General features: G+C 39.0%; 1 protein-coding gene across 1 annotated transcript in view; it reads right to left on the bottom strand.

Annotated features, from left to right (window-relative positions):
• The window catches only part of MRC1 (mannose receptor C-type 1), a 119,300-nt gene that overhangs the window by 5,766 nt on the left and 90,787 nt on the right, over positions 1–22,747 (bottom strand). The window contains 7 exon segments of the mRNA XM_047755025.1: positions 10,588–10,737; positions 12,150–12,315; positions 14,818–15,050; positions 18,719–18,775; positions 18,778–18,820; positions 22,223–22,335; positions 22,338–22,388. Of these exon segments, the coding sequence (XP_047610981.1) occupies positions 10,588–10,737; positions 12,150–12,315; positions 14,818–15,050; positions 18,719–18,775; positions 18,778–18,820; positions 22,223–22,335; positions 22,338–22,388 (813 nt within the window).

The raw sequence follows: 22,747 nt of genomic DNA, 5'->3' as shown, positions 1-22,747 counted from the left end.
GTCAATGGGTGAAAAAAGACGGGTTGGGCCTCACTGCAGATGGCAGGAGATTAGTATTCCGGGTAATGTGCTGATTAAAAAATACTTTTTTTTGGGTCTTTTTTTTTTGTCTTTTTGCCTTTTCTAGGGCCGCTCCCGCCGCATATGGAGGTTCCCAGGATAGGGGTCCAATTGGAGCTGTAGCTACCAGCCACAGCCACAGCAACAGCCACTGCAGCATAGGATCCGAGCTGCATCTGCAACCTATACCACAGCTCACGGCAACGCCGGATCGTTAACCCACTGAGCAAGGCCAGGGATTGAACCTGCAACCTCATAGTTCCTAGTCGGATTCATTAACCACTGCCCCACAACGGGAACTCCCTAAAAAATACTTAGTTTTTTAAGGCAACAAAATGATGCAAGTTTTTTAAGGCAACAAAATGATGCAATGCACCATAGGAGTATGAATCCAGCTGTTGCATATAAGACTGTACAAAGAAGAGAGAGGAAATGGAAAGGCTGCTAGATGATTGACAACCCGGTCAAAGACTGATTCAGTGCCAGCATTATATTTTTACAGTAAAATTCTATAGCTTTTAAACAATAACAACGTAAAACATAGTTTAAGAAGTTCACGCCAGACATTTTGCTTTGGGCTTTACAAGCATGATCTCACTAAAATTTTACAACAATCTTATTATTATTAAATTATATTAAATTTGGGAGTTTCCATTGTGGCTTAGCGGGTTAAGAACCCAATAGAGTGTCCTTGAGGATGCGGGTTCCATCCCTGGCCTCCCTCAGGGGGTTAAGGATCCAGTGTTGCCACAAGTCGTGGTGTATGTCACTGATGTGGCTCAGATCTGGTGTTGCTATGGCTGTGGCGTAGGCCTGCAGCTGCAGCTCTGGTTAGACCCCTAACCTGGGAACTTCCATATGCTGGAGGTGTGGCCACAGAAAGGAAAAAAATATATATTAAATTGGTAGTACTGTTACTCCATTTTACAGATACGAAACCCAAAGTGCAGAGCACAAGTAACTTGCTAAGATCCTAATGCTCATGAGGGCAGCATCATGGCGTGATCCAGGCATCCTGAATCTTGAGGACCTATACTTAGCCATATGTCTGCATCCCATGTGACGGAGTCCTGGATTATTCCCTCCCTGACTGTCTTCACTGCACAATTTTATATTTAATTATTAAATCTATTTCATAGACAATAGCCATGTCAATGTATTTGTGACATATTTTGATGACTGTCAATCATTCATTTTATTTACAGGAAAATATCATTATCTAAAGTTGAAAACAAATTTTTTGACATATTCACTGCAAGAATTAAAAAAAAAACTACTTAACTACATAAAAGAAATACGTTTTTATTAAAAAAAAGTCCAAAGCAGTTTTCAAAGTCACATCGTAAGAAATGGCAGAAAGTACTCCTGAGAAGCCTCTCTTCTACAAAAGCAATAAGAATACGAACAGATTTTTCAAAATCAACTTTTTTGTTTTTTTTTTTTTTTGTCTTTTTGCCATTTCTTGGGCCACTCCTACAGCACATGGAGATTCCCAGGCTAGGGGTTGAATCGGAGGGGTAGCCACCGGCCTACGCCAGAGCCACAGCAACACGGGATCCAAGCCGCGTCAGCGACCTACACCACAGCTCACAGCAATGCCGGATCCTTAACCCACTGAGCAAGGCCAGTGATCGAACCCGCAACCTCATGGTTCCTAGTCGGATTCATTAACCACTGAGCCACGATGGGAACTCTCAAAATCAACTTTTTCAGAACCCCAAAAATTAACCAACAGGTTGGAACAATCCAGAAAGCATTTATTCAAGAAAAATGATTGATGACTCTCAGTAAGAAAAGTGAGCCTCATGGCGTAGTAATTTGTCCTAATGACATAGTCTTATCCCTAGCTCTGTGGTTGCCTCAAAAACCACAGCCCCCAAATCACAGTGAAAATCAGTAGCCTAGGAAATACTGGAAAAGTCAGAATTGGATTGGGGCTTTTTCAAAGGCCCATTCTTAAAGAATCTCCAGAGTTCCCACTGTGGCTCAGCAGAAACGGATCAGAACAGTATCCATGAGGACATGGGTTTGATCCCCGGCCTTGTTCAGTGGGTTAAGGATCCAGTGTTGCTGTGAGCTGTGGTGTAGTTCGAAGACTTGGCTTGGACCCCATGTCATTGTGGCTGTGGTATAGGCTGGCAGCTGTAGCTCCAATTCAACCCCTAGCCTGGGAACTTCCCTATGTCATGGGTGCAGCCCTAAAAAGCAAATAAAAAAAAAATAAAAAGAATTTCCACTATTTGATCTTTCTCACAGTTCCCTGAAAAATCTTGCTTGGCAAATTTGTCTTGATTGGACCTGACTCAGAGCTCATTCAATGTAAACAGCTGTTTTTCCTTGGGGGTGTTTGTCAAAAACTAACGGTGGCAATTCTCTAACACCACAGTTACCTGATGTGGTGCTAAAAGTCTAGGCAAATAATAAGCTAACCAAAAAACTAAAAGGAAAAACTATGGAGTGAAATAGACCTATTCCTGGGAATCTCAAAGGCCACAGCACGCACTGGGGTATATACATGCTTAGGACTGTGCGCATCTCCATGAAAGTTCTGAAAAGTCCCTCAGCTCTCACCTCTGGCTGACCTTGAGGTGATGGAGAGCCCAAGCAGGATGTGAAGGACCAGGCAGAATTTTAAACCACCTTATGAGTGTTGAAGGCATGCCTTCAGACAGAACCCCCCCCCCCACCCCAGTAAAACTGGAGTCCTTGGGAAACTAACTGGTTCTAGGCACTAAAGAAATATCTTCCCAATCATTAGCTGACCACTAAACAAACTAGGCAGAGACTTCAGTTAACTGCACACAAAAAAAGAGTACTAACTTGACAGAATCCCTGAGAGAAAGTGACTAAATAAGCAAATAACAATAAACAGCAACAAAAACAAACCTTGGAGACTGGAAAGAAACTTATATCCAGAGTTTCCTATTACATTATTTTAAATATTCAATTTTCAGTTTAAAAAAATTGCAAGAAATGTGAAGAAATGAGAAAGTATGACCCAAACCCAGGAAAAGAAGCAGTCAATACAAACTATTCCTGAGAAAGCCACATCTTTGACTTCTGGACAAAGACCTTTTTAAATCAGCTATGTTCAAGGTGTTTAAAGAACTAAAGGGAAAAATGTCTAAGGAAATAAAAGAAGTATGAGACAATTCCTTACCAAACACTGTTAAAAAATGTATAGGAAGTATTTCTTTTTTGCCCATGCTCATAGCATGTGGGAGTTCCCAAGTCAGGGATCAGATCCATGCCATAGCAAAAACATGAGCCTCTTCAGTGACAATGCTGGATCCTTAACCCACTATATCACAGTGGAACTCCAGAAATTATTGTTTAAATAAAATTGTACAGTTAAAATTATAGTAACTGAAAGCAAAACTTCACTGGAGGGGCCTAATAATGTTTGAGTTAAGTAAGGAAATCATCAACAAACTTGAGATTACCCAGTCTGAACAATAGGAGGAAAAAAAGACAAATTTAGAGAGTCTCAGAGATATCTGGAATATCACCACCCATATCAAGATACACATAATAGGAGACCTAGGGGAGGAATTAGGAAAGAAGCAGAGGAAATAATGACCAAAAACTTTACAATGTTGATGAAAAACATTAATGTATCTATGCAGGAAGCTCAACAACTTCCAAGTAAGATCATCTTAAGAAGATCCGCGCCATAATCAAAGTATCAAAAGACAGAGAATCTTAAAAGCAACAAGAGAGAAGAGATTTGTCATGTCCAAGAGCTTCTCAATAAAATTAACACTGGCTTCTCATCAGAAACCACAGAGACCAGAAGGATGACATTCAGAGGGTGAAAGAAAATGACTGTTGACCAATAATTTTCTATCCAGCAAAACCATCCTTCAAAAATAAAGGAAAAATTAAGACATTCTTAAATAAAAAGAAATGGAGAGAATTTGTCATTAGCAGATCTACTTTATAAGAAATACTAAAGAAGATGCTTCAGACTAAGGTAAAATGACACTTGACAATAATTTAATCCACTTGAAGAAATAAAGAAGACTGGTAAAGATAACTTCATAGTAAAATTTTGTACTCCATGAAATTAAATTTATATTGATTTGAACTAGACTGTTACATATTAAGATGTTAATTATCATTAATTATTATCCCCAGGGCAACCACTAAGAAAATTACTAACCAATACATAGTCAAATAAATAACAAAGAAATTAAAATGGTACATTAGAGATTATTTAACATAAAAGAAGGTAAAAATGGAGAAATAGAGGAAGCAGAATACATAAGACAAATAGAAAATAAATAAAACAGCAGAGATAAATCCCACCTTATCAGTAATTACATTATATATAAATGGATAAAGTACTCCAATCAAAAGACAGAGATTGGCACAATGAATTAAAAAAAGTAAATAAAAATAAAATTTAAAATGATACAACTATGTGTTATCTACAAAATGCACTTGTGAGATCCAAAAACATAAACAGGATGAAAGTAAAAGCATGGAAAGAGATATTCTATGAAATAGTACATAAAAAAGATATAGACAAATAACGATGCTTTTTAGTGACTAAGAAGATAGAAAAATTATAGACATATATACACTCAACAATAAAGCCTTAAAATACATGAAGCAAAAACTAAGTACACCTCATCTGACTCAGAATTTAAAGTACAACTCATACATAGTGATGAAAATGGCAACATAGAAAACTCCTAAAATTCCCTTCTCCCACATACATACCAAATGAACAAATACACATGGAGGAATTTTCTCAGTGAAATCCAGAAACTAACTGAGTGACTCCTTCGTATAGGGCAAATGAGAAAACACAAACATCTAAATGAATAATAAAGGCTGGAACACACTCTCTACACAAATCCTACTCCTAGCACAGTACCACACAATCAGAAGGGAGACCTTAATTACCAGCTTCTCCCTGAGGAGATAAGGGTTTGGATCACACATCTAGCACCCCAAATTTAAGGCTCCCCTGAGGGATATGCCCCACAAATGTCTAACTCTGGAAGCTAATGGGATTTTCAGCCATGAGACCCATAGAACCACGAAAAAAACAAAGCAGCAGTTCTTAATGGGTACCAAGCACTCAGCACAGCTATTCTCCCAGAGCTGATAATAAAAGCAAAAATGTCCATCTCTCAGTATTTCCCTGGAAGGGTACTGATTGCATAACTTACCACCTGCTGCATGGGGGTCCAGCTGCTAATTTACATGCAGCTAGGGGCTAGCTGTAATGTTCCTGGGGGAGCTGGTAGGCACTTCTGCCACCTTCTTCCACTGACTTGCTGCAATAATAAAATCAGGTCACCACAGGACCTTGGAAGGAGTTTGAACTCACACATGACTTACATACTTTCTCAGGTGCTGCCTGAGAGTCCAGCTTCTAATGAGCGTGCATATCTCTGCTAACTATGGTCCTCTCCTTCGAAACATCACCAGGAATTGGCACACACTCAACTACTGGTAACCACTAAAACAAAGATGACAGCTTGTACAGTCACAAAGTTGTGAGAGACAAATAGGAGCATGGGCTGGGTTGATTGATGAGCTTAATCTCCTACATAAGACCACTGTCAAGACTGGGAGAGGTGTCTGTCTTATCTAATGTGCAGAAACCAACACAGAGAGTCAACAAAAATTTTAAAAAAAGCAAAATATGTTCCAAACAAAAGAATAATATACATTTCCAAAATGATATTAATGAAACAGAAATAAGTGATTTACCCAATAGAGGTCCAAAATTATAGCTATAAAGATACTCAAGAAAGACAAAGACAAATACCATATGATATCACTTATAACTGAAATCTAATATCCAGCACAAATGAACATCTCCTTAGAAAAGAAAATCATGGACTTGGAGAAGAGACTTGTGGCTGCCTAATGGGAGGGGGAGGGAGTAGGAGGGATCGGGAGCTTGGGCTTATCAGACACAACTTAGAATAGATTTACAAGGAGATCCTGCTGAATAGCATGGAGAACTTTGTCTAGATACTTATGTTGCAACAGAAGAAAGGGTGGGGGAAAAATGTAATTGTAATGTATATATGTAAGGATAACCTGACCCCCTTGCTGTACAGTGGGAAAATAAAAAAAAATTATTAAAATAAAAAAAAAGAAGCCTAGAAATTAAAAAAAAAAAAAGATACTCAATGGGGTCAGGGAAGCAATACATCAACAAGACAACAATTTCAACAAAGGGAGATAAAATATTAAAATTACTGAAGAGAAACCATTAAGCTGAAGAATATCTGAACTAGAAAGTTCAGTAGAGGAGTGTCTGTCGTGGCTCAGAGGTTAACGAATCTAAGAACCATGAGGTTGTGGGTTCAATCCCTGGCCTTGCTCAGTGGGTTAAGGACCTGGCATTGCTGTGAGCTGTGGTGTAGGTCACAGATGCAGCTTGGGTCCCGCGTTGCTGTGGCTCTGGTGTATGCCAGCAGCAACAGGTCCGATTAGACCCTAGCCTGGGAACCTCCATATGCAGTGGGTGCAGCCCTAGAAAAGGCAAAAAGAAAAAAAATAAAAGTTCAGTAGAAGTGTTCAACAGGGGACTAGAAAACTAGAAGAAAAAAAAACAGTAAACTCAGAGAAAGGGCAGTCCAAAATATCCATAGAAATAAAAAGAAAAAAGAATGAAAAATAGTGAAGCCAACTTAAAGGACTAGTGGATCAATATACACATATAGGGAATCAAGAAGGCGGTAAGAGAGATGAGAGCAAAAAGTTTATTCAAAGAATAATGGCTGAAAATTCCCCTAACCCGGGGAAAGAAACAGACATCCAGATCCAGGAAGCATAAGGAGTATCAAATATAATGAGTTGAAAGAGATCAACACTGAGACATATTAGAATTAAACTGTTGAAAATTAAAAACGAAGAGAGATTCTTAAAAACAGCAAGAGAAAAGCAACTTGTTACACACAAGGGAACTCTCCTGTAAAACCATAAACAAATTTTTCAGCAGAAACTTTGAAGGCCAGAAGGGAGTGAGAACATATACTTAAAGTGCTTAGAGAAAAAGGACTCCAACCAAGAATATTCTACCTAGCAATGGTGTCATTCAGAATTAAATGAGAGACAGTTTTCTAGACAAACAAAAGCTGAAAGAGGGCATCACCAATAAATGTCAAAGGGACTTCTTCAAGCTGAAATGAAAGGACACTCATTAGTAAGCATAAAGAGTTTAAGGACTTCTCATTGTGGCTCAGCAGGTTAAGAACATGATGTTGTTAGGGTGTGAGGATGCGGGTTTGATCCCTGGCCTCGCTCAGTGGATTAAGCATTTGGCATGGCCGAAAACTGTGGTGTAGGTCATAGATGCAGCTCAGATCCAGTAGCATAGGCTGGCAGCTGAAGCTCTGATTTGACCCCAGTCTGGGAACTTCCACATGCCACAGGTGTGGGCATAAAAAGAAAACACACACACACACATTTGAAATATAAAACTCTATAGTAAAGGTAAATATATAGAAAAGTTCAGAATATTCTGCTCTTATAATGGTAGTGTGTAAATTACCTATAATTCTAGTATAAAGGTTAAAAGGTAAAAGTATTAAAAATAACTATATAGGAGTTCTCACTGTAGCACAATGGGATTGATGGTGTCTTGGGAGTGCTGGGATGCAGGTTTGATCCCCAGCCCAGCACAGCTGGTTAAGGATCTGGTGCTGCCACAGCTGCAGCCTATCTTGCTTGGATCTGATCCCTGGCCTGTGAACTCCATATGACACAGGCAGTCAAATAAGAAAAAAAAAACTCTACATATACAATAATTTGTTAATGAATATACAATATAAAAAGATGTCAACTGTGACACCAAAAATGTAAAAGGTGGGGGGAATATAAAAATATACAGTTTTTGCATATATTCAAAGTTAAATTTTTATCAGTTTTAATACACTGTTATAACTATAAGATGTCTCATGTAAGCTTCATGGTAACCACACAACAAAACCTATAGTAGATAGACAAATAAAAGGAAAAGAATCTAAGCATAGCTCTACGGAAACCATCAAATCACAAATGAAGTGAGCAGAGAGGAATAAAGGAACAAAGGAAAGTCAAGACAGACAGGAAACAGTCAACAAAATAACATTAAGTCCATAGTTACCAATGATTGCTGTAATGGTAAATGGACTAAATTCTCCAATCAAAAAACACAGATTGGCTGAATTGATTTTTTAAAAAAAAGAAAAAAAAGAAAGCCATGAGCTGTGGTGTAGGTCGCAGATGTGGCTTGGATCTGGTATTGCTGTGGCTCTGGAGGCTGCAGCTCTGATTAGACCCCTAGTCTGGGAACCTCCACATGCTGCAGGTGTGGCTCTTAAAAAAAAAACAAAGACCCAACTACCTGCTGTCTACAAGAGACACATTCCAACTTTAGGATAGACAAACACTTAAAGTAAAGAGATTTTAAAAAAAAATTACTCCATGCAAACTGCATTCAGTTAAAACTAGACAGTCACATGCAGTACAATCAAATGGAACCACTATCTAACACTACACAGAAAAATCAACTCAAAATGACTGCAGACTTGAACATAAGATCTGAAATCATAAAAATCCTAGAAGAAAATACAAGCAATAATCTCCTTGTCATTAACCTTAGTGATGGGGTTTTTTGTTTGTTTGTTTTTGTATTTTGACACTTACCAGCAAACGTGCAAAAAAGAAAAAATAAACAAATGGGACTACGTACATCTAAAAAGCTTCTGCATAGCAAAGGAAACCATCAGAAAAACAAAAACGTAACCTACTGAATGTGAGGAAAGTTTCACAAACCACATGTTCTAATAGAGGTTTAATATCTAAAATATGTATGGAACTTATATAACTCAAGAGCAAAAAACAAATAACTCAATATAAAAACAATTAGCTAGGACCTGAATAGACTTTTTTTTTTTTCCAAAGAAGGCTTAAAATGGCTAAGAAGTCCATGAAAAGGTGCTCGGCATCACTAATCATCAGAGAAACGCAAACCAAAACCACAACGACATATCATCTGACACATATTTAGGCTAGCTACCATTTAAAAGATGAGATAACAAATGATGGAGAGGATAAGGAGTAAGTGGGATTCACCATAGCCACGACATAGAAACAACCTAAGTTTCCATCAACAGATGAATGGTTAGGAAAATAAAGTGTGTGTACACACACACACACACTATGGAATATCATTCAGCCTAAATCCTGACATTTGCAACTACACTGATTAACTTGGAGGCATTAGTCCAAGGCAATAAGCCAGATAGAGACAGACAAGTACTACATGAGATTATTTATATGTGGAATTAAAAGAATAAAAGTCAACGTCATAGAAAGAGAGAGTAAAATGGTGGTGTCAGGGGCTTAGGGGGGTGGGAGAAATAGGGAGATGCTGGTAAAAGGATACAAACTTTCAGTTACATAATAAGTAAGGTTTTTCGATCTAATGTATAATATGGTAACTATAGCTGATAATACTGGATGGTGTCATTGAAACTTGCTGAGAGATTAGAACTTAAGTGTTCTCATTGAAAGAGAAAAAAAAAGTAAATATGTGATGCAATGGTCATATTAATGGGATGGGAGGAATTCTTTCCCAAAGAATACGTGCATCAAATTATCACCTTGTACACTTGAAATGTATTATAATTTCAAGTCAACTGTAACAGTTAAAGTGAAGAAACAATAAACGTTAGTAAAAAGAAGTAAAAACTCCAGTCTGACTTCGAATGAACCTAAAGGAAATGAGAACATAACCCTTGTTTGCCATGGTTGAGTGAAGAGAAATGACATAGGGCACAATGAAAATTAAGTAAAAAAAAAAAAATCAGTAAAGTATTCAGTAGGGTTTAAATAAGTAGATTTTCTAATGCACCTGAAAAGTTGACTTTACTTGACGTTTTTATTTTAGGAGGGAAATTGTCCATCTATGTCGTGTCTATTTGAGTTTTGCATTTATTTACAAATAAGATAACCCGTATAACAAATAAATACTTTTCTATTAATGTCAAAGCAAAATGGTCTCTGGACACTTGTGGAACATGAGTTTATCAGTGATAAGAGGTAAACTCAACACTCTGAATAAATGAGAACCCCAACAATTTAGAATATTTCAGCAGAAAAGTAAGAAGGACTTGTTTAGCAAGTCAGAGCTTTCTACCAGAATTCTGTAACTTTTGAGGCTATGATGTTAGAAATTACTGTTGGGGGGCATGATTGTTGCCCTTTCTGTTACAATATGAGTTATTAAGAAAAATACACAGGTACCTTTATGTTCCTTAGGTGGGTTTGTTGTTTGTTGTTTGTTTCTTTGTTTTTGTTTTTGGCTGTGCCCATGGCATGCAGAAGTTCCCAGGCCAGGGATCGAATCTGAGCCACAGCAGTGACCAGAGCCACAGCAGTGACCATGCCAGGTCCTTCACCATGAGGCCACCGGAGAACTCCCCTTAGGTTTTAAATATACAGTGTTACTAGTATTGTGATCCTCTTGAGTAGATGACTGTGCGATATTCTTACCGTGAATGTGGCACTTACCCATTCGAAGACATTCCAGGGAAGCTTGGCCCCAGTTCCTTGTATATGAAGACTCAATGTAGTAGCAGTGACCATGAAAGGGAATCCACGCTGTGTGCTCTGACTCAGGGCATCTACCAGGCAGTTGTGGGGGTTCAGTGGCAGGGGTTTCTGTTAATAAAAAGATAATTAAAAATAAAGCAAGACCTGCAGTTTCCATAGTACATAGAACAATGTATTAGCAATGAAGGAAGTTGTCATCACCTATCATTAATTTTTTAAAAAGCTCTAAAAGTATTCATTTGGATGTGGCATTTCTATTATTGAATTTTCTTTTTATTTTATCTTTTTTTCATTTAAACCATACTTTCGGGAGTTCCAGTCGTGGCTCAGCGGTTAACGAATCTGACTAGTATCCATGAGGACACAGGTTCAATCCCTCGCCTCGCTCAGTGGGTTAAGGATCCGGCATTGCCGTGAGCTGTGGTGTAGGTTGCAGATGCGGCTTGGATCCCACGTTGCTATGGCTGCGGTGTAGGCCAGCAGCTATAGCTCTGATTCAAACCATAGCCTAGGAATTTCCATATGCTGTGGGTGCAGCCCTAAAAAGACAAAAAAATAGAAAATTAAAAATAAAATAAACCTCAGTAGAAGGTATGTATTTATTCACAAATAAGATAACCAGATCTGGCAATCAATCACATTCATAACTGAGAATGCAGATCTATAGAAACTACAAAGATGTTAATAAGTTCTCCCAAAAGATCACCCAAACATAATTTGCAAAGGGATTCTTCCTTCTAGACACTCTTTTCCTTGTCCAAGACCCGAGCCCCTGTAAAACCCTTCTCAGCTATGACTGACATTGATATAATAACTAAAGGCTATAAGGCAGAATTCTAGGACCTTATCACTGTCCAATTCTATGGCTGTCTTCTAGGAATGTATTCCTATAAAATCACTGACTCCTATGAATCTACATGCATTCTGATAAAATTATTTTGGTATAGATGTGTTGTCAACATCAAAAGTAATCATAATTTCCTGGGGAATCTAACATCATAGATTCAGAAGATAATCTCAATAGTAAAAATTCAGAAGTTCCCTTCGTGGCTCAGTGGTTAATGAACCTGACTAGGATCCATGAGGATGCAGGTTCGATCCCTGGCCTCACTAGGTGAGTTAAGGATCCAGTGTTGCTGTGAGCTGTGGTGTAGGTCACAGACATGGCTTGGATTCTGCATTGCTGTGGCTGTGGTGTAGGCTGGCAGCTATAGCTTTGATTCAACTCCTAGGCTGGAACCTCCAAATGCCATGGGTGCGGCCCTAAAATAGAAATAATAATAATAATTCAGGATTGTAGAAAGAGAAAATAAACACTAGAAAGGAACAAAACTTTCTATCCCTGCTGTTTTGAACGATGTATATTTGTATATTGTCAAGTCAGTCTTTCGTTAAGTGAAGGAATTCATTTTATCTTATCCTTAAGCTACCCTAAACATGTAAATAATATCCACGATGGTTTGTATTAGCTTATTGAGAAACTTTCAAATCCCTTGATTTTTTTGTGTGTATTCAATTACCATCTGATTTTTTGCAGAAAAAATAAAAACTTTCATTGCAATTCGCTGTCTTCCAGGAGCCGTCAAGATCCATATAAACACATGCTGTCTTCAGTCTGGGCTCATCGGCAGCCCAATTTGTGTACCTTACCCTCCATTTATCGGTCCAAACATATTCATTATTTGTCTGTAAGAACAAAAACAACTATTAACATGGAGCCTGGCTCCCTTATTACCAAAACATGGGAGTTTCTGCTGTGGCATAGTGGTTTAAGGAGCTGGCATTTTTGCAGCTGTGGCATGCAGAACAAAGAAAGCAGTAAAAAGTATATTGACAAAGAATCTTCAACATTTCAGAATCAAAAACATTATAAATTATTTCCATCAGTTCAAATTCAGGAAAAGCAGCCTATCTTTTTTTTTTTTTTTTTGCTTTTTAGGGCCACACCCATGGCATATGGAGGTTCCCAGGCCTAGGGATCCAATTGGAGCTATGGCTGCCGGTCTACACCGCAGCCACAGCAATGCAGGATCCGAGCCACATCTGTGACCTACACCACAGCTCATGGCAACGCTGGATCCTTAACCCGCTGAGCGAGGCCAGGGATCAAACCCGCAACCTCATGGTTTCTAGTCAGATTTGTTTTTGCTGTGCCACGACAGGAACTCCAAAAAGCAGCCTTTCTTAAGAAAAAACACTACTCCTGAAAGATCCTTATTAATACATTGTCAGAAGCTATTGTGAAAAACACAGACTTAAAAACCTATGCCTTATTCTACAAAACTCTCTTCATTTGCAAGCTTTCTGTGCAAGAGAGAAGACTTATCCTCAGAACAAATAAAATATTTATTATATTATCATTGAAATAATAATAAAAATTGGGTAATTTTCATTGAACTCTTTGGACACCTGAAAGAAACTTTCACCTCTTCTACTCTTCTTACTGTTTGGCTATTGAAACAGGGCCAATGACAACGACTTAACACAAGGCCACACGGGAAGATAAAAGAGGAGCCTGGGTCTCTTGCCTTTCAGTTAAGTGGTCTTTCAACCAGAAAAAATCATAATGGCATTTTAAAAAAATCTAATTGTTTCATTCAATTTGAATACTTAGCTTTTAAGTTTAGTCAAGCAAATTTATGGTCACATACAAATTAATCAATAACAGCAAAAATATGACATCAATAGTATTCTTTTAACAGTCTAAAAGAGATTTTACAAGTAAAGCCTCAGAACGGATGATCTATAACTTTAATCAGAGATAAATTTTTAAACCATTCAGTCGTTCCCTTTTTAACCACCATATTTAATTTACCAAGCCAATTATCAAAGATTTAATGGCAAAATCAAAAGCATACGTTACTTCAAGTTAGAACTTCATAGCCCACCAGGTTTAATCAAATAAACGTAATCATTAACTCCGTAGATGTAGTGAAAATAATAGTATTGTCTTAGCTATAACTGTTTGTATAATGGAAAGCTATTTAATCTTTCTAACAATAAGTAATAGCCTATTTTAAACCCGCAAGGGAATTGCAGCCATATCTGTAAGAAGAAAAGATATGAATTATCAAGCAAATTAATTACTAAAAATAGATTCAACACAGATATAAAAATGTCGTGCTTAAGTTTAAACACAGAAATCATCATGGAACTACTTATTTTTAAAGGTTCACTACCCTATTATGAACTACTCATTGCATGAAGTGTCAATTTCGATCTCTGCATTGTGGTAGGTAGAAGTTCCATGAAGTCTGACACCAGCAGACTTTCCCATTTAATTCCCTTCTATCCTTTTATCTCTTCTTGATAGCTCTTCCTCACATTCCCCCAACCTAAATTACATCTATAGAGTCTGACTTTCTCTGAGAAGCTGTCTTGGTTCCCTCCCACCACAAGAATCCCTTTTTTCTCCTCTTGTAGCACTTTGTAGATATCTCTGTTTGACACTTGTATTATTACTTGTTGACATCTCCATTCATTGTACTAAGAAGTTTGCTGGTTGACTAGTTAGACAGATGGATAAATGGATATATGGATGGATGGATGGATGGATGGATGGATGGACAGGTGGATGGATGGGTGGGTAAAGGAGAGATGGATCCCAGGGCATAAGAGAAAACTCATTTTAGGACTATTTTGGCAATTCCAGCACCACTCTTAGATCTGTGCCGCATCCCTCACTCTAATCCATCCTCTGCCAACCTTCCTTCTCTGTTGTGGCATATGCGGAATTGACTGAAATGAGATTTCTCACACAAGGATGGAAGCTGCAGAACTTCAGGACAGATAGCACCTGCAGAAGGACTTGCACAAAAAGTAAAGAATATCCTCATCGCCCAGGGACTGTGTCCCTGATGGAGTCTTAAGTCCTATAGTTATAATTGTGACACTGGAAAGACACAAGTTGCTGGTTATAAAACTGGTTAGGCACAGAATATAATTTGAATATTCATAAGCAATATGAGAGTTCACATAAGTTAGATAAGTCTGACAGACATCACTAACTTGCAAGATCCTTAGACGCACTGGGTCCTAGAAAGATCAGGTCTTGTCATATTGGTATTGTTCCCAGTGCCCAGTGGATACTTACACAGAACAAGGGTATTCAGAGGAATGAGCAGAAGAGAATCATATTCAATCACAATGTATTAGTCATTCAAATTGCACCTGTTTCTAGCATCTTACCAAGTTACTGTTCAGGGCGATCCACACAGGCTCACTAAGTGCTTGCATTTGCATCCATGCAAATGCATTACTGTAGGGGTCTAGAATGCTGGCAATAAGGGAAGAGTGAAGCTTGCAATAATCAGCAGCTTCGTGCCATTGTAGCTTTAATTTCGTGAGAGAATAGCTACTTTCACCATATTTAATAAAGCCGTCTGTTGGAATCGTTGTTGGAGAACGAGGCAAGGATGAGTCTGGAAAAAAAATTCATTATTTTCATTACCCTTAACAATAAACATGACTTGAGTGCCATCAGTTCATGACTTTTGTATCTCATACATAATAAAAATAATCTGAACAGCACAAATTCAAACCATCAGTTAATATTTTCATGAGCCATTTCAGACCAGAAAACAAAGTCCCATTTTTTAAAAAACATTTTTAGAGTATAGTTGATTTGTAGGGTTGTGTCAATTTCTGCTGTATAGCATAGTGACCCAGTCAAACATATATACGTACATTCTTTTTTTCATACTATTTTCCATCATGTTCTATCTCAAGAAACTGGATATAGTTCCCTATGCTGTGCAGTAGGACCTCATTGCTCATAGAACAAAGTTCTACTTTTTTTTTTATGAGTATTCCTGATTGATTTAAAGAACCTCCAAACTCTATTTAGAATATTAAGGTAAATATATGATCATGTTTCTAAACTGCAAAACCAAAAAGACTTACAAATACAATGAGATCTAGTATCTAGATGAAAGAAATGTTAAGTATAATCCTGGAAATTAAAGAGCATGCATCATCCTGTCAATACTAATCTTTTTTTTTCTTTTTTTTCTTCCATCTTGGTTACATTCAAGGTCAAGGACAGTTTTCCTCTCCCTCCCTCTCCAATCTGTTCCACTCTATCCATGAGTTTGTATCTATTTGACTTCACCTGGAAATAATGGATCTTCAAGAGTTTGGTCTATGCTCTGGAATGAAGTCAGGTCATAGTTCCCAGTTCATTGATGCTTGTCTTTACTCTTATGATGATTTCCCAGGTGCTTCCCAGAAGAAGCCCGTATCATATTCAAAGTGACTCAAGGGCTGGAGCCTTTGCAAGCTAGAGTCGGCTTGGACTTTCTGATCATGCTCCCTCAATCTCTTAGCATGGGGTTCTAATAATTACTCTAGACCCACCCATATCTTGAGCCACTCACTTTCTAGACCTGCCCCCACCCCCCAAAAAAAGTCTTGTTTCTGCATGCCTTAGCTGAAGCCCTAGAGCAAAACAGAGGTCAGTGAATAACAACCAGAGGTTGAAATCTGGTCTGCTTTCTGTTTTTGTAGCCCAGGAGTCTTTAAATGGGGGCAGGGAGATAGTATTTAGTGACATGTAAACATTACATGAAATACAAGTTTGTGTCCAAAAATTTTCAGTGTCACACAGCCAAACTTGTCTGCTGATGGACTGTCTACCATTTTCCACGATTGCAGCAGAGTTGAGTCATGGAAACAGAGACTTTATGGCCTGCAAAGCCTCAGTATTTATAATCTGTCTCTTTCAAAAAACGTTTGCCAACCTCTGGTCTAGGGTTCTAGATATCTCTGCCTGCTGATGTCACCCTGGCCAATTCTCCGACCTGTTCCACTGTATACCAACCCAACCCATCATCTATTCTGTCACTCCACAAATGTCAGACTTTCTTTTGATGACTCTAGTTAAGACAACATTTTTTTTTTTTTTTTTTGCCCACACCACAGCCACAGCATCATGGAATCTGAGCCGCATCTGCGAGCTATGCTGAAGCTTGCGGCAATGCCAGATCCTGAAACCACTGAGTGAGGCCAGGGATCGAACCCTCATCCTCATGGATACTATGTCCAGTTCTTAAGCCCCTGAGCCACAACTCCAAGGCAACAATTTTAAATCAGCCGGGAGGGCGGCCTCCCCTTTCTTCTGCTGTTGCTGCCACCTTGTGTTGGCAGAACAGCATTAAACACAAACTCCTAGGATCCTTACCTGTTACAGTTCATAGGAAGCAAACAGTCTTATCACTTCCCAGCTTGAGGCGAGCTGCGTTTGTCTTAATATCATTGCAAAAGTCTTGGATTGCTACCAGTGGCAAATGAAGCTTGAGATAAAGCTATAAAAAGCCTCATGAAAGGCTATGTGCAGCTAGAAAATTAGCTCCTTTATCCAATTAGCTGTTCATTAAAACACTCATTAAGAAATTATAAGGAAGAAATAAACTATTGAGAGGTTATTTTCAAGTGGTTAGATTGTGGGTAATTTTCTTCTCTTTATGCTTTTCTATATTTTCTAAAATTCCAGCAAGACAGGTCTTATGGATTTTTAAAGTGTTTTTATTCATATATATTCATCTGTATTTATTCAGATTGATATTCATATATCTTCACATATTTATATGAATTCATATATGGTCATTCATTTTAATTCATATATACTTAAATATAGTTTAAAAATAATGAACACATTCTTGTTGAAATTTTCCAAAATACAGAAAAGCATAAAAATGAGGAAAAAATTGCTCAGAATCTAACCACCTAAAAATAACTTCTGAATATTTTAGTTTTTCCTTATAATTTATATTTAGAGAGAGAGAGACAGAGAAGTATATATAATACATACAATATGAATGTAAATATAGAGGGTTGGTTGGTTTGTTTTTAGGGCTGCACCTGCAGCATAAGGAAGTTCACGGACTAGGGACTGAATAGGAACTGCAGTCGTCAGCCTATGCCACAGCCACAGCCACAGCCACAGCCACAGCCACAGCCACAGCCACAGCAACTCGGGGTCTGAGCCGAGTCTGCAACCTACACCTCAGCTCATGGCACTGCCGGATCCTTAACCCACTGAGCGAGGCCAGGGATCGAACCCGCAACCTCGTGGTTCTTAAGTCGGATTCGTTAACCACTGAGCCACAACGGGAACTCCAAGATTTACATTTTTAAAGACGCGGAATATCTAATAATCCATGAGGCATATAGGATGTCTCCTGACAACACAGTTCTCAGATTACACAGGTTGAACTGAGGGATCCCTACTCTGACATTTTTTTTTAAAGGTACAGGTAAGCAAGCATCCCAAATTTCCAACAAAATTGGAAGTTTAATCTGTGCAACCTCAAGTTAAATCTGTGCAAACTTTCTGGTAATGAAGGCGGGGGCACACTGACAAACAAATTGCAGAAAATGTCACCCTTTTGGTCTGTCACCAGCACAGAGGGATTCAAGGGAGAATCAAAACTTGTCGATGTGCAAGGGAATGGTCATCTTTGTAGCAAAACTTAATTTTTTAGAGCAGTTTAAGGCTCACAGCAAAATTGAGGGAAAAAAGCCTTTTTGGTTTCTCTCTCTCTTTTTTAAATTTTTTGCTGGGGGAGAGAGGGGAGGGAATGAAATGGACTGAGAGTTTGGGGTTGGTAGATGCAAACTATTCCATTTAGAATGGATAAGCAGGGAGGTCCCACTGTACAGCACAGGGAACTATATCCAATTTCTTGCAATAGAACATGATGGAAGACACTATGACAAAAAAGAATGCATATATGAGTTTCCGTCAGTGGCTCAGCAGAAACAAATCTGTCTAGCATCCATGAGGATGCAGGTTTGATCCCTGGCCTCACTCTGTGGGTTAAGGATCCAGCATCACTGTGGGTGGTGTAGGCCGACAGCTACAGCTCCAATTCAACCCCTAGCCTGGGAACCTCCATATGTCATGGGTGCGGCCCTAAAAAGACAAAAAAAAAAAAAAAGAATGTGTATATAAGTATGACTGGGTCACTTTGCTGTACAGCAGAAATTGGCACAATGTAGTAGATCAACTACACTTTTACAAAAAGTCATTTCTTAAAAAATACGTAAAAACCCTACTTCTTGGAGTCAGGCGAGGTTTGATAGAACTTACCAGGCAGAGTCTGGCATATATAACCTCGTTTATTGTCACAGATGTCATCCATCCATTTCCTGCATCCCGTGATTTCCCTCCAATAATAACAACACAGTCGGCCTGCATATTTATGGAGAAGGGGGGAAAAGCCAAATGTAAATCAACAATTTTTTTTTTTTTTTAATGGCTGCACCCGCAGCACATGGAAGTTTCTAGGCTAGGGGTCAAAACAGAGCTGCAGCTGCCAGCCTACCCCACAGCCATAGCAACACCAGATCCAAGCCACGTGTGTGGCCTGCACCACAGCTCATGGCAATGCCAGATCCTTAACCCACTGAGTAGGGCCAGGGATTGAACCCATATCCTCATGGATACCAGTTGGGTTCTTACCCTGCCGAGTCACAACAGGAACTCTGAACAATTATTTAAAACCAATTCAAGGAAGGGGAGGAAAAAAATAAGAAAATAATAAAATCAATTCATGAATAAGCAAAGAGAAAAAAATCCTTTATCCCTAACCTCCAAATTTTAGAATAGTCCTAATTCTAAAGTAGCACCGACCTCTTGCTATTTTAATTGAAAATTAAGTAGAGTTGGGTAACTTTGGGAGCTAGTCCTGAGAAATCAGAAATCTCATGAACTCCCTCGTCCATTGATTCATCTCATTAGTTCCCTGAAAGCTACCCTAGCTTTCACTACGGCCAGAGGTGTCTTCTCAACTTCCCAGCCTCACTATCCCATGAGCATCAAAGATCAGGAACCCCTAATCCTACATTTGAAAGATTCTCCACTCATTCTCATCTTCCTTCTTAGCTTTTCTTGCTCTTACCCAGCATCCTTGCTCTTACCCAGGAACCCTTCACAGAACATGCATGCTTCAACCATGAAATGCATATGAAAATATCCCTCCTACTCTTTATCAAACTATATTTAACCTTCTTCATTTTACAAGTCTTGAAATAATAATAATATAATATATATGTTTTGATTCCATTTTTGTGGAATATAAACTTTATATTTTTATACACACAAAGAAAAAAAATCTAGGAAACCAATGAAAAAAATTGTTTATTTTTCTCTGTAGGATTACAGAATATGTTTCTGTTGTTTCTCCTTTTTTTTTTTTTTTTCCTCTTTTCCTTTTATGGCTGCACCTATAGCCTATGGAAGTTCCCGAGGCAGGGATCAAATCTGAGCTGCAGCTGTGACCTACTACGACAGAGTTACAGCAACACTGGATCCTTAACTCACTTTACTGGGCTGGGGATTGAACCCACACTACCTTAGAGACAATGCTGGATCCTTACTCACTGCACCACAGTAGGAACTCCCCTCCTTTTCTTTTCTTTTCTTTTTTTTTTCGGTCTTTTTAGGGCCGCACCCACAGTATATGGATGTTCCCAGGCTAGGGGTTGAGTCAAAGCTACAGCTGCCAGCCTATACCACAGCCACAGCAACGCCAGATCCTTAACCCACTGAGCAAGGGCAGGGATTGAACCCGCAACCTCATCATGGTTTCTAGTTGGATTTGTTTCTGCTGTGCCACGACGGGAACTCCTCCTTTTCTATTTTATCTAAAAATAAAAACCTGTGCAATAATGAATTTCATTTTAAATAAAATGTACCACTCATCATCCATGGAATCTTTCTAAGTAAACCCTATCTCACTCCATTATACTTCCCAGCCCTCTTTATGTAATGAGGAGTCAAAGAATTTCTCCCCAGGAGCAAAGAATCTGACTAGTATCTATGAGGACACAGGTTCAATCCCTGGCCTCGTTCATTGCGTTAAGGATCCGGTGTTGCTGTGAGCTGTGGTATAGGCCACAGACACAGCTTGGATCCTCCATTGCTATGACTGTGGTGTAGGCTGGCAGCTACAGCTCGGATTCGACTCCCAGTTTGGGAACCTCCATATGTGGCAGGTGCGGCCCTAAAAAGACAAAAAAAAAAATTCTCCCCACAAAATCACTTACCCTTAACTAGAATGTATCTACCTGGACATAGCTACCAAGTAAATCATCAAAAAGGTGCCATTTTGATTTAGATCAAATCATTTTTCTGCTCAATTTTTTTATTTTCTGCCTCTCTGACCAAGTCCAAACTCTTTCCTAGGGCATCTACATTTCTCTAAATTCTGCTTTCCATCTTCTAAAGCTGTTCCTACTTCTTTTCTGTGTGAGACTCCTGTGACATCCAAAGTCCTTCACGCCTGCCCAAACCCACCTCACACCTTTTTCTTGAAGACTTTATTCACCTTCCCCACTTAACATGACCGTCTCCATCCTCTTGCCATGTTCCCCTCATCTTTATGTTTAAATGTCACTCACAGCTGATGCTTCTTCATATTCCTTCTTTCCACCAAATGAAGAGCTCCATAAATATGTGTTGACTGATTAGATTGCTCTATGCTGTAAGTTTCTTTTCTCCTAACTGCTATCATGCTTTAGAGCTGATCCTCTCATTACACACTTTCTTTTTTTTTTGTCTTTTTAGGGCCACACCCATGACATATGGAGGTTCCAAGGCTATGGGTTGAATTGGAGCTGCAGCTGCCAGCCTACCCCACAACCACAGCAAAGCGGGATCCAAGCCATGTCTGCCACCTACACCACAGCTCTCGGCAACACTGGATCCTTAACCCCTTGAGCGAGGCCAGGGATCGAACCTGAAACCTCATGGTTCCTAGTTGGATTTGTTTCCACTGTACCACGATAGGAACTTGTCATTGTGCACTTTCACTTTGTTACTGTCTTCTTTCTTACCTGAGACTTGGGGTCTAACTTAAGTGTACTCTTTTTCAAGGTAAGAATAAAATCTTATGTTTCTTCATGTGTTTCACAATGCCTAGTATACTGTTTAACACTGATTAGTTGACGTCAGTGATCTAAGATTATAAGTAGTAAAACAGGAAATTCATTTATGGTGCAGCCAGTTAAAGATCCTGCATTGCCACATCTTTGGCCCAGGGGCTGCAACTGTGGTGCAGGTTTGATCCCTAACCTAGGAATTTCCACATGCCACAGGTGTAGCAAAAAAAAAAAAAAAAAGTACTAAAATAAAGAAGCAATCATCTGTCTTTTAGGTCAATGTACAAAAAACTTAGCAGAGTGTTTGGCACACAGCAGGCACTCTGCAAAGCTAGCTCAATAATGATGGTGATGATGACGATTATATCTTTAAAAGCAGTAGCCATTTAGGGATAGCTGCTGCCAAGAACATTGCCAACTCTGGGTTCAAGGGTACAGGCTGACTACCACATAGGTCCACCCTCGGAGCTGGCTTTCCCCTATTCTTCACACAGTCACCACCCACTTACCCTCGGCACCCCAAAGATGAAGAGTTCTTAACTGAATTTATACCCCTTCCTTCAAGGCTGGAACAGACTGAAAGTTAAAATCTGCAAGAATGAATCAGATCAAGGAGTACTCTGGTAGATTTTTCACAGACGATTAATCCCTAATATGGCAACTTGAAACAAACGGACAGTGTATGGAGAGGTGACCTGAAAGTGATATTTACATCTTCATAAGAAAGACTGCTCCTTCTCCCACCAGGATAACCTTTCCCCCAGTTTGTATAATGAACTCCTCGTCCATCCGTCCAAAGGAAGGTGTGCTCTGAATTGACATCATCAGCCCAGTCCAGGCGTTAAAGGTGGAGTCCTTCATGTGATACGTAAGAAATGCTGAAAGAAAGTTTCACAAGGTAATTTTAAACTTTGGAGAGAGGTGCTCAAAATACAGATAATATTCAAATACATTAATTTACAACTACTGAGCATGTGATCAATGTCTTTATCATCATCCAAAAGCACTATCATGAAAACACACTCTAGCCTGAGCATCATGTTAGCACAATACAAGTCCAGGTTTTACCTGGGTCACTGCAGAGAGTTGTACAGGTTGTGTCCTGCCCAAGGGCATTAGGGCACTGGGGCACTGGGAAAGGGGAGGCTGAAGTCCATCCCATGTGCCCCACTCTCTCTTTTGTACTCCCAGATCTGGGCTGTGGCTGCCTACCATCCTGTAGGAGGAAGCCCATTTT

This window comes from Phacochoerus africanus, chromosome 12, assembly GCF_016906955.1.
Source record: "Phacochoerus africanus isolate WHEZ1 chromosome 12, ROS_Pafr_v1, whole genome shotgun sequence".
NCBI classification, from domain to species: domain Eukaryota; kingdom Metazoa; phylum Chordata; class Mammalia; order Artiodactyla; family Suidae; genus Phacochoerus; species Phacochoerus africanus.
Note: the sequence above shows the minus strand (reverse complement) of the source record. Positions and strands in the feature narration are given on the sequence as shown.